The 12,758-nt window shown below is 36.7% G+C and overlaps 1 protein-coding gene across 1 annotated transcript in view; it reads right to left on the bottom strand.

The window, feature by feature from the left end:
• eys (eyes shut homolog) overlaps positions 1 to 12,758 on the bottom strand; it is a 202,249-nt gene that overhangs the window by 81,116 nt on the left and 108,375 nt on the right. The window contains exons 29-33 of the mRNA XM_059359709.1: positions 8,024 to 8,195; positions 7,632 to 7,710; positions 7,015 to 7,214; positions 1,561 to 1,685; positions 868 to 992 (exon numbers count right to left, since the gene is read on the bottom strand). Coding sequence (XP_059215692.1) covers positions 868 to 992; positions 1,561 to 1,685; positions 7,015 to 7,214; positions 7,632 to 7,710; positions 8,024 to 8,195 — 701 coding nt within the window. The remainder of the gene's footprint in view (positions 1 to 867; positions 993 to 1,560; positions 1,686 to 7,014; positions 7,215 to 7,631; positions 7,711 to 8,023; positions 8,196 to 12,758) is intronic.

Genomic DNA, 12,758 nt, shown 5'->3' with positions numbered 1-12,758 from the left:
GTTTTGTTTATCAAGTATGATGAAGCAATAGATCTATATTCCTTTATGTTTAAATTATGAACGCCATTATTAATTTGCATAAAGTGGAGTCTATGTTCTTTTCACAGTAATATATATATATATTTTTTGTTTGTTTTTCTTCTTTTTTGAAACTTCACTTGGTTATTTTTATTGTAAAAGAGTAAAAAAAAAATATCTTAATTTAAGAGAACGGATGTGATATTTATTTCATTAATTTTGTTTCCTTGTTTACGTTTATCAAATAAAAGTTTGCATGATTGCTGTTTGCGCCTGAGTTTGTGTTACAGTGCTGTAGAAGGCTTTATAGATTGTTTTTTTGCAGAAAGTTTTGACGTCTCTTGTAGTTGCTTTAACATTAAAAAATGTAATATTTTCCCCCTCATATAAATTATTTATACATGGTTGTCTATAACGTTGAAATAATTTTGTTTTCAGACACAATCCTATGTAAATTTTGGTTTATTTTTCATTGTGATATGTTTGGAAGAGATTAATTAACAAAGTTTTGAGAAGATATAAACTTTAAAAAGAATAAATCACATTGTCACAATCATTTCTTGGAAAGAGGTAAAAAACCCAAATATTTTATTTCAACTTCATGGGCGACTGTGTATAAAATAGCAGAAGCTAAAAATGTATCTGATTTTTCTGGCTTGAAAAAGGGAAATAAATAAACAATGATCAGACAGTACACAACAAAGAAAAAGGTAATGACACCTTTTTGTCGGTTCAGTAAATCAATGCCAAGAGAAGACTCAAGAGTTGCAAGAGGGTGAAGGTTGATAAAGAAAAAAGAAAAAGAAAACAGGAGAGTCGGATGGGGGGGGATAAGGTGGGGAGTCTCACCACAAATCCAGGACGACAGAAACAGGTGTAGCCATAGCCCGGATCATTCTGAATGCATATCCCCTGGTTGCAGGGCTGTGGAAGGCACTCATTAATGTCATCCTCACAGTGAAGGCCTGTCCAACCTGCCAGGAACAAAAGCCCACAGAGTGCCGTGGTGAGCCCAGGCTCTCCCACTTCCACCCTCTGAAGTGAATATCAATCAGATTCTCCTACATTGATTTGCTTCTTTTTAGGTTCACACACATACAAAGACAAAAAAAGGCTTTCACTAAAGAGTAAGATGCCACATACATTTTAATGAGCCCGTGCCGTATCGTCTTTTTATCACTGTCTTTTTTTGTACTGTATGACTACAAATTTCTCCCTGGAGGAAAGTGGTTGACTTTTGAATGGCTTCGAGGCACAGAATCTATATAGGCAGTATGGTAACCTTTAGTGACACTTTATGTGGCCCCTTTCAATCCAATATGGGCATTCTATAAGCATTTACATGGTTTACATATGCTACTGTACTCTAACACATCTGGGGCACAGTGAAATGTGGCTTCGAAAAATGTCTTGCCGTCCAGGCGGTGTCTTAGTAATCTTGTTCATGAGCAACAAAGGTTTCCCGTAACAAGGAAAAAGCAGCTTTGGTTTTCTCATTTCAAAGTGAAAGTGAAAAACTCACAGGATGTCTGAGTGACTCACCTGACCTGCAGTGGCAGACGTAGCTATTAATAAGATCTTGGCAAATGGCACCGTTGTGGCAGGGAGCTGAGCAACATTCGTTAACATCCACTTCACAGAAATCCCCCATGAAACCTGGTGGACAGCTAAGAAAACATATCATACTTTCAAACTGTGAGGCTGTCTCGCAGTGCTGTCACTTCCTTCTTGTGGGTCTGACACTCTGCATCTGTATGAACCGCTTGCTTTTATTATTTATCAACATAACTTTTTCTAGTCAGTTGTTGCTTCTTATTTCAGAGTATATTATTTAAAACAGACATATTTTTTTGGAAACTTGAGAGAAAGCAGTGACATCAGAAGAGCTGGGGATGATCTAAAGAGGCTTCAATTCAAACTTGACTCAAGAAAAACAAAGCATTACTGTTTATTCATTTATCTACAGAGTGGTAACTTACTTCCTGTTCAAATCAACAGTGTCTTCTCCTCATACAGTGTCCATATCAGTGTATGGATTGTTTGATTTCTATATTGACATGTCTAACTCTCATAGCACTATGCAATCAACTCAAGTTTGTGCATCCATCAATGGCTTTCAAAAATGAATTGCAATGCGTTAGTAAAATCTGAATCTTGTCAACTAAATAATCATAATAAATCCAACATGCCTATGGCCAGTGGTGGAAGAAGTATACAAATCTCTTACTTAAGTAAAAGTACTAATACCACACTAAAAATACTCCACTACAAGTTAAAGTCTTGCATTCAAAACTAACTTAAGTAAAAGTACAAAAGTATCAGCATCAAAATGTACTTTGAGGGCTAATTTTAACTACTTCATATACTTTTATGTTAGCCTGCTTTTATGTGGTATGATTAATAAAAATGCATAATAATAATAATAAATTATGGTTTTTATGTTAAATCTTGACCTGGAAATGAACTAAAACTGTAAGCTTAATGTAGTGGAGTAAATAATACAATATTTGCCTCATAATGTAGTGGAGTAAAAGTATAAAGTTACATAAAATGGAAATACTCAAGTAAAGCACAAGTACCTCAAAATTGTACCTAAGTGCAGTACTTGTGTAAATGTACTCAGTTACATTCCACCACTGCCTATGGCAGAGAACTTTGGAGTTCTGACGTGTGTTATTTTCATGCACTCATGCCACAAAAGTTTAATCATGAGAATGTTTGATCTCACTTGGAGCTTCATCAGGTCATAAAGGCTGACAAATGGAAACCACACCCATGTTTATACATCCTGAAAAAGGCTGACATGCTCTCTGATGACAACATTCTTCCAAAATACACAGAGTGATAAAAACAACTACATATTGCAATAATGATACATTTTATTTATATGGTGCTTTTCGTAGTATTAAAAGACACTTTAAAACAGCTAAAGTGGCTGTACACTGAAACACTGAAACAGTGATAACACCACTGATAATACTAACAATGAACCATCCAATAGGTTAAATAGGTGCATGTAGTTGTATGCACCTATTTAACATGCTAGAATATATTTTTCTCCAATGTGAAATATCTGTAAAAATGCAAAGTGCTCTCAGGAAAACAAATAAAATATATATATTAATAATAAATGCCAAATAGCAGAAATGTATATATATATAATGTATAGAATGTGTATAGAATGTGTGTATTCTTTATTCTGTCTTCTATATCTATGTGCCTGTACCTTGAATTGCTGTGACGACTAAATTTCCCAACTGCGGGATAAATAAAGCCCTATCTTGTCTTATCTTATCTCAATAAAGTACATAAAAGAAAGTTAAAGAGGAACAAAAAGCAATACAAAAGCCAATTGTCAAACATATATTAATTATAACCATTTTATCAGATTATTTGTACCATATTGTATTAATCTGGAGGAAAAATAATGTTACATACATGTACAGAGTCTATACACATAAAATAATTTGATATCATTAATGATGATGTTCCTATTGTACTTTCTTCTATGTACTTTATTGAATGGTTAATTGTTATTTGTTTCTATCACCCTGTGCGTCTTGGATATAGCACACCTGTCATCATAGACGTCAGTAAATGTGGTTTTCATTTTCAAGTCTTCTGACCTAAAAGATCCAAGTGGGATCAAAACGCTGTCATTATATAAACCTTAGTGGCATGGAGTAGGTGTGCAGGGTTTTTCTTCAGTGACGCGGTTTACTCATAGCCTTGCACCTACACTATGTGTGTATAATACTCTCCTTCAACAGGATATTCTGTGAAAGAAATTGAGAGAAAACAGTGTTCAGCAGAGTTAGTAGATGATGCTGTCCATTAACTGCTCTTAAACTAAAAAGGCCTTGTTGTTTTTTCCGTAGTCCATAGTTGGACTTAATGAATATGGCCTTCAATGTGTTTATATCATTACTGCTAATCAATTTCTTTAACAATACCTGGTCGTGCCAAAAAATACCAAAAAGCCCACTGCTGAAACTCAAGTTAAGTTTACAGATCACAAACTTGAAATTAGAGACTTATTTAAGGGGATTATAAAACATAATGGATTGATCCAGCAGTGCATAAAATCCACAGGTAAACAAAGTGGGGATATTTAGTTGTGCTAATGGTTTTCTGTTGTGAAGCTGGTGATTTGCAGCGGATAAGCTACACCTTGAGCAACGAGAGGCACCACTCGATTCTCCAGATGTCATCCCCACTGGCTTTAAGTTTTGTAGAAGAGCAGCCATTTTCCAGATGGACAATGAGCCTGATCATGCATCAAAGCTACCTGAGGCCAAAGGAAGACCAAGGTCTGCTGACTTGCATGGATTTCCAATTCACAGTCACCAGACCGTGAACTCGCTGAACATCTTTGGGAATATTTGACATCAGAAAAGGTGACACAAGCACAACGATGGGGAAGAAACAAGGTGGAGGTTCAGAAAGCTGACTGTTTTTTTAGGATTTAGTAAATGCCTTCACACTACTGCTGTATTCATGTGGCACAAAATAATATTTTGGGGAATTTGCCCTCCGAGACCTGTAAGGCAATGTTGAATTAATCACGTAACAGGCATCATGCACAACCACTTGGCTGTTAATAGAGAGACAATGGAGTGCTTTTGAGGCCATTTCCAGAACAGGTGCAAATTTGAATGTGTACCACTTCACACAAAACATGCAGATAAAACAGTGGATTTCATGTGTAGTAGATATGGTTCGTCCAAGAAACTATTGCATGACTGATTTCATATTTTAGGCCATAACTCAGTGTGCTTTCCTGACCAAACCCTCTCCAGTCAAGTGGAAAAAGTATGTCAATGTACAAAACATGCTTGCCTCCTAAAAAAAATCTTTTAACATGATTTTAAAGTCACAGTCTGTGATTTAATGTAAAACAAGAGGCCTCCACCACCAAAAACACAGGATCGGCACCTGGTGTTGCTAAAAACAACAGCTAAATGTTTTCTGGTGGTGTAAAAATCTTTTTTTGTAAATAAAGCCCAAATCAAAAACTGATTGCTGGTTCTAAATAAGGCCAATAACACGTTAATAATGCAACAACAATACATTGTAGTTTATGTCAAAGTATGTCAAATGCAGCAAAAGAATCCTATGTCCTAGAAAATGCACACAATGCACAATCATGTTGCAGATCAGCAGGATACTAAAGGACATTATTTGTCCTTAGTGTGCACATTTATCTGTGAATGCATAACATATGCTATATCGCCTCCCTGTAATATATATGTACACAAATTTGCCTACAACGACGTAAACATCATAAAAACATTGTGCTGAGGCAGTAGGCAGTCCAGTGCATCAATACTGTATAAAACACTGTGAGGTGCAGCAACCTCTTTCGTTGTGGTAATCTGGGATACATTAAATCATGACACTGAGCATATAGCAGCACATCAGCACAAGGTTAGACAATGTAATTAACTGTTAGGCATCCTGGGAGCTGCTGTGTCAAATCTGCACACACTTACTACATACACCTTGTATTCAGATACACTTCTTCACTCGAGGGAGAGCATGTCAGCAATTAAAAAGTAATGATTCACTCGCAGCCAAGCTGGAGGACTGCTACTGTACGGATGCACACATATACTCACAAAATGCTGCATTCAAGTACAACATGAATTTTCAGTTTGGCAGAAAGCAAATTACTCAACATACTGACACCAATTTTAACAGAAGAAGATGAAAATTCATGAGTATATTTTCATTATGTGGAACTTATAACCACAACATTTGGGTAATTACTTTATCCTAAACTCTGCCTCCTTAACCCTTTCATGCATGATGTCCACTTATACCTGGACAGGAATTTTAAAGCTTTTTTGAACTAATTAAGATGTAGAAACGAGTCCTGAGCACCACGTGGTGGACCGCCAGAGCAGCCTAAAGAAATAATTTTTGTCCCCGGTGGCACACCTGGTAGAGCACAGACCATAGAGGCTCAGTCCTCGCAAGTGGGCGGCCTGGGTTCAAATCCAGCTCGGAGCCCTTTCCCACATGTCTCCCCCTTTCACTCTGAATATCTGCACTATCAATAAAGCTAGAAAATGCCCAAAAAATATACTTGAAGAAAAAAGAAATACTGTTGTCTAGAACATTATTCTTGGACATTTTTTCTCTGTGCCTAAATTTATGCCTGTCCGCTCCAGTGGACGTTATGCATCAAAGGGCATATTCTTCTTTTGGGCATATATTTGTGGCTAATTCTGTATTTGTTATTTAAAATTTGATAATTTCTAGTTGTTTTAATTCAACAGCAATATCAAATAGTCCTCAAAAATATTTTTTTCAAACCTGTATGCATTGCTTACTTATACTGTTGATGCATGGTGTCCGCTGCAGTAAACAGATATAAAAAGTAATTGGCATGATTTCTTACTTGAGAAATATATTATTTCATTATTTAATAATTCATGCTTTAAAGGGTTTATTATTCTTCAAGTGTTCAAGCCTCATGGCATAATTGTAAAATGATAATGATGACACATTTACCACTCACATATTTTTTTAAATAGAAATAGATAGAAATAGACTAAAAGTAGTAAGTTACTTAGCCAAACCAGCTAATCAGCAATCAGTTAAGAGTTGATGAACTAAAAAGGAGTCCAAATTTTCCCAAACTCAATAAATGCTAATTGTTGCTCTTAGTACAGCTCCCTGCACACCACCAGCATTCAGAGAAATCCAAAGCTTTACAGACCTGTGTGCCTTGTTGTGGTTGCTAAAGAATGATTGAACAATTGCTGTTCAGAGGAAATAGTTAGTCACGGTCAATTAGAAATTCAAATTGTGGTTTTGTTTGGTTATTGGCGAGTCACGGCAGTTAAAATGTCCCACACAATGAAAATATATTTAAACTATTCATCCAGGCTGCAGTCAGCGGGGCATCCAATCAACTCATATCGTACACAAGTCCACCCAGAGACAATTCTTCTGTATCATTATATAAAAACAACAAAACAGTGGACTCACCTGCATGTAAAGTTTGATCCCTCACCGTCGAGGCAGGTGGCCCCATTGAAACAGAGTGAGACATTAAAAGCGGCCTCTTTGCAGACATCTATATCAGTCTCACAAGTCTTCCCTGTGTAACCATCCGGACAGAAGCATGCATATTTATCAATGAGATCCACACATGAGCCTCCATTCAAACAGGGTCTGGGTGCACAGTCCTGGAAATGAAAAAACAAAGGCATTTTACCAATAATGAGATATTTTGACAGATACACCCATAAAATGCAAACTTTATCACACAAACTGTTCAATGTATGGTTAAAAAACACCAAGTTTGGTTTAGAATGAATTGTCAAAGTAGTTAAAAAGCTGATAATCTGATTATTCACTCAACTAGATGCTCACAGAGACCTTGCAAGCCACTCAATGTTTTATCTCTTGAGTCAGGCATGAGCTGTCGTTTCGAGCAATTTCTTTTAATCAGGTATTTGTACAAGGCTTATATGGCCCTGGTAGTTCAATTGACTTCTCTTGTTAAAAAAAATCTATAGAGTTAGTGTTACCAAAGGCCACTCAAAGATTACAAAATACTCCTCTTCAATACCCAGAAGGTTTATTCCTTACGCTCAACTCACGTCAATGTTTGTTTCACATCTGCTGCCGGTCCATCCAGATTCACAGAGACAGGAGAATGAGTCCACTCCATCTTTACAACTGAGAAGGCCACAACAGATGGGGTTCAACCAAACACATTCATATAGGCAGGTCTTTTACTGCATTGTTCATGCAGAATTCTACGACAGAGATCTTTTGAACGAGTGAGTATTTCCCCTTCAACGGAATTAATGACTGTAATTTAGAGACCACTGAGACAACCTGTAAGCGCATCAAATTAGCTCTTTACAACATGTGACATATGTCTCCACTCAAGGCGCTGGCAAGGAGTGTAATTAAAAATAATTCCATGCAATTTTTTGCACTGCATTTGCAGTCTTTCAGCTTTAAATGAGGGTGAAAAAACCTGTACCTCCCATGAAGACAGGGCGCTGATGTGCATTCATCAATGTCGGTCTCACAGTGGAGCCCCATGAAGCCATCAGTGCACAAGCAGTGGTATCGATTAGGTGCATCAATACATTTCCCATGATTTAGGCATGGGTTTGAGACACACTCATCGATGTTAACTTCACACCGTGGCCCTGGGAATTGAAGCATACCGTTAGTAACACTATACATTCAACTTCATATGAGAAAGATTCTTTTAGAGGTCAAACTGTTTACAATAACCCTAAACATCTTTGTAAGTCTTTGGAAATTAAACTAACAAGCAAGACAGAGCAAAGGCTGACTTTTTGATAATTCTGCAACAATTCTGAGACTGCACTTCAGTTGTGTTAGTTTGACAAACTGAGGGGAGTAAACTACCAGTGTTTCCTCAAGGATTTTTTCAGCAGCGGGGGTAAAGGGTTATTTAGTCCCCTGGATGATGTCTGCGTGTAAATATCGATCAGCAATTTAGAAAGTATAAAAATGACACTCAACTGCAAAAAAAGCTTTAGAAATGTTTCCCACAGGATTTTCTGAGACTATGATGGGGGGACCCGAACAAAGCAGGGGGGTCTGGAGGCTGCACAGGAGAATTTTTTCCCCCTAAAAGCCTCTTATGCCACTATTCCATCTTAATTATTTTGAAAGCGACATGTGTTTGCTTTTATTTTGAAGTTGGGTCTAACACGTTCTTACCGTATTCCGTATTTTTACCATACTGGAGGCTGACTGGCCGTAGTGTGCCTCAATATTGAGGGAATACACTGAGAAAATGCACTAGTATGACTGTTTATAATGTACGTAGTCAAAGGTCTGAGTCAGAGATGATCTACTGTGTATCCGGCTGTGCCTACAAAGAATTGTCATGATGAATGCATTGCTGGTCTTTTTACGGGAATTGTTGATCACAATATAGAAATAAAACACAAAAGAAATATAACTTTATCATTCAATGTCATGCTGAAAACTGTGTATCCTGTTGACTACGTTAACAGCTTTGTCAGCACCATTCAATGGATCTAAATGAATTTTACCACAATGCCACACTCCTTTTTGTGTTTATTTTACTCACATCAAAGCATTTCCGAGACTGTATTTTTCTAACGGCCTTCATCATGACTAATTCTGACGCCAAAGCAGAGAAAAACATACTGGTGTAGTATCTTCAAGCAATCTGAATGAAAATTAAACTGCTCAAGGCTGTTTTTTATGTGAAAATAAAGCCACAAACTTGGCTGCACTAGAGAACACCCCATCCATTCAAACTCTTCCTGTCTGCCCGAACGAAACCCTGGTGTCAGCTCTGTAAATTTCTCCCTCAACAGAGAGTGATGAATGAAACCTTAAGGGCCACACTGGACACATTTTTTAGCAACAACTACACATTTGTACAGCTTTCTCTACACTATTGCCAGCCAAACCACACACTGGAAAACTATACAATATGAAAGTCAACGATACGAAAACTATGTGAAATGAAAGTCAACTTGCAAAGACTTTAAACAAGACAAGAGATCCATCACAGTCAACAACTCATCACCTTATTAAAGAACACCGAGGTAGGCCTGTTGTAGCTCCAAGCCGAGATACTATCTTCAACAATTCATATTAAAAAATAACATGACTTGATAACGATCTGTCAAGAAATAATCCATGAATTATGAATACTATAGGGTAATATCCATGAACAGATATCTGCATATGAATGCAGAATCTGGATGCAACAGGATGAGATTTGGGTATTAAAAGCATTCTGGTTTACATTTTCAGCACAAGTGTTATTGACCAATCACATGTGAGCATCTGATGACAATTAAGGTTTTGATTACCTTTTGATTTTTTTTTTTATTTACAGTCATGGAATAAATAATTAGACCCATTTTTTTTTCAATTTCTTGTTCATTTTAATGCCTGGTATAACTAAAAGGTACATTTGTTTGGACAAAAGCTGATATCTAGCCATTTTCCACGGTTTTCTTGATAATAACCAAAATCGTTATCAAGAAAACCATGGAAAATGGTTAGATATCAGCTCTTAAATTAAACTCTTCTGAGCAATTTTTCATCTGTATGTAGAGATTAGCTAAAATGTTGTTAGGACTAAATGAGAGTCTGACCAATTGATAATAGCCTGTCATAGACATATTGGTATCTATCTGTATTGGTGTATAAGAGTATATGAAAACTTATTTTTTACAGAACACATAATGGACAAAACAATGCCAAGGGAGAATCAGAAATGGTGTTTTTCATTTTTTAAAAGTATTTTTTATAATAAATGGTCAGAGTTGGTTGATAACATAATACATAATGATGTTACATATTCTTGAACAAAGTTATTTAATCAGGAAAAAAAAAACCTACTGAGTATCTTTGCGTTATCGTATTCTGACCCATTGAATACAGTCTGCCATTGGCTGGCTATATTTCAATGGAATTGGGCTCTGCCACAGCTTTGGCTTGAATCTCCACTGTCTGGATATTTACCAGTTACAGTGGAACCCCAGAAATATTGGCTGTTGTCCCTTGAGGCTAGAAATAGGCAAATAGGCAAAAAGGTAAAAAGGCAAGCCTGATTGTTGTGAACATAATAAGTTAATCAAACCTCTACTACTGGCTCAAGTTAGTTTCACATTTCTGAAAAAACTCAATAAACAGGAAAAAACATGACACATTAAGTAAGCAATTTGTAATTAAAAGACAAAAAGATGTAAAACCACCAGTTTGAGTCATTTAAAGAGCAAAGCAGTATCTCCTAACAGCAGCATACTGTCCAGATAAAGCTCAGCAGCATAACATCTTTATAGCCTCTGGTCTCTTCCGTGAGCTTTGATATAAAGCGATCACAGACCAACAGGATGGTAAACACCATCATGCTGTGTAGTTAACTGGTTTTGCATTAAAAGATTTCCGATTTTTACCTCAAGTTTCTCTTGCTCACATAATATTCCACTATTACTGACAACATACCTTGAACGCTTTTAATGAAGTGGGTTTGCTATGAAAACACGGCTCAAAGTGGCGTTAACTTGTGTTCTGTAACTCTGTCTGACGCTTTAAGATGAATTATCAGTATTTAGCTTCCACATCAGCAGCAAGTGTATCAAAGCAAAAATATTATCTCCTAATGGAAGTTTTAACCAACTTTAAATCTTAGTTTTCTGCAAAATATCACACGAACATCTTCAAACTCTTACAGTGGATAAATAAAGTTTATGTTGCTGAAGATGGGAGGACTAATGACTAGGAACAGAAACAGTTATATGCAGTATATAAACATAACTGCAACAGAACACGGATATCCAAACCAGAGCTAAAGTGATTAGCTGATGAATGAATTATTTGATTAACCGAATTAGCATTGCCAACAACTGACGGAAAACATTAATTCACATTCATTTATTTAGCAAAAATGGCAAACATGGAATTGTCTAAGCTTCTGAAATATGAGTATTTGCTGTTTTGCTCATTTTTTATATGACTTTAAATTGACTATCTTTATGTTTTAGTCTGTTGGTCTACAAGGGATAAGGGGCATTTTTCACGGTTTATTGAGCAAGTATTGACAAAATCAACTTATTGAAAAATGTATCAATACAAGAGATGGAAAAATGCTGACTGGCTGTTAGTTGTAGACATAACAATAATTCATTTTTACATCCTCAGTTCAGATTCAGTAACATATAGTCTGTGTTGAGTAATACCATGTTTCCACTGCATGGTACAGTTCTGCTCGACTCGATTCAGCTTGTTTTGGGGTACCATGTACTTTTCTCTATATCCTTTTCCACTGCAGATAATGCCCTCTCAGTGCAAGCTGGAATCCCACCTGTTTGCCATCACACCAGGTACCAGGTATTATCCACAACCATTACTAATAAAAAAAAAAAAAGTAGAGTGGAGCCATGATGAACCAAACAGTGAAAAGAGGGCATGAAAGTAATTAATTACTGTTCCACTGATATAGACTGTTAATATGAAGTGTTATACGTAACAATAAGCAGCTGATGAAATTAAGTTATCTTCTGCAGTGACCACGAAACAATTCAAATTATCAATAAAAAGATGCATGAAGTCAAAAATCTCAGAGGCATGTGTCTTAAAATCTGGGGAAATAACAACTGCCTGGCTATATGTTGCTTTTTTCATAGATTATATTAAAAAAAGTAGATATATTCACCATGACGCCACCCATTGTTTTGTTGACTACTATTTTGAAGCTTCACGATTGGTATTTTGTAGCCTGGGTATACCCATGCTGCCTTGCATGCTCGATTTCGTTCCGAACTGCAAGGCGGCATGGTGTCCATGGCCAATTCTTAGCCCTTTGGTATCCAATCACTGAAAGGGAGGGATGTTAAGACGATGACGCATACTATTCAACAGACGGAAGCTTGTAGTTTGCTAACAGATCCAACATGTCTGCAGCGGACGCGAAGCTCTCTTTCTATCTAGCTGTAGACAGTGTTCTAGATAGTTTAGAGCGAAAGTTTATTTTAAAAGAAGAACAACATTTGGCTTTACACTCCTTTATCACCACCTAAAAGGATGTTTTAGGCTTGCTTCCAACAGGTTTTGGCAAAAGCCTAATCTACCAACTAGCCCTGTTAGTGGCTAAGCTAATGGGGTTTAGCGAGACCCTGGTCGTTGTGGACAAACGTCATCTGGTATGATTGATAAGAGCTACGTACAGGCGCTTATGATAGACATTCGTA

This window comes from Centropristis striata, chromosome 20, assembly GCF_030273125.1.
Source record: "Centropristis striata isolate RG_2023a ecotype Rhode Island chromosome 20, C.striata_1.0, whole genome shotgun sequence".
In the NCBI taxonomy this organism is placed as follows: Eukaryota; Metazoa; Chordata; class Actinopteri; order Perciformes; family Serranidae; genus Centropristis; species Centropristis striata.
This window is presented reverse-complemented; position numbering and strand designations above follow the sequence as displayed.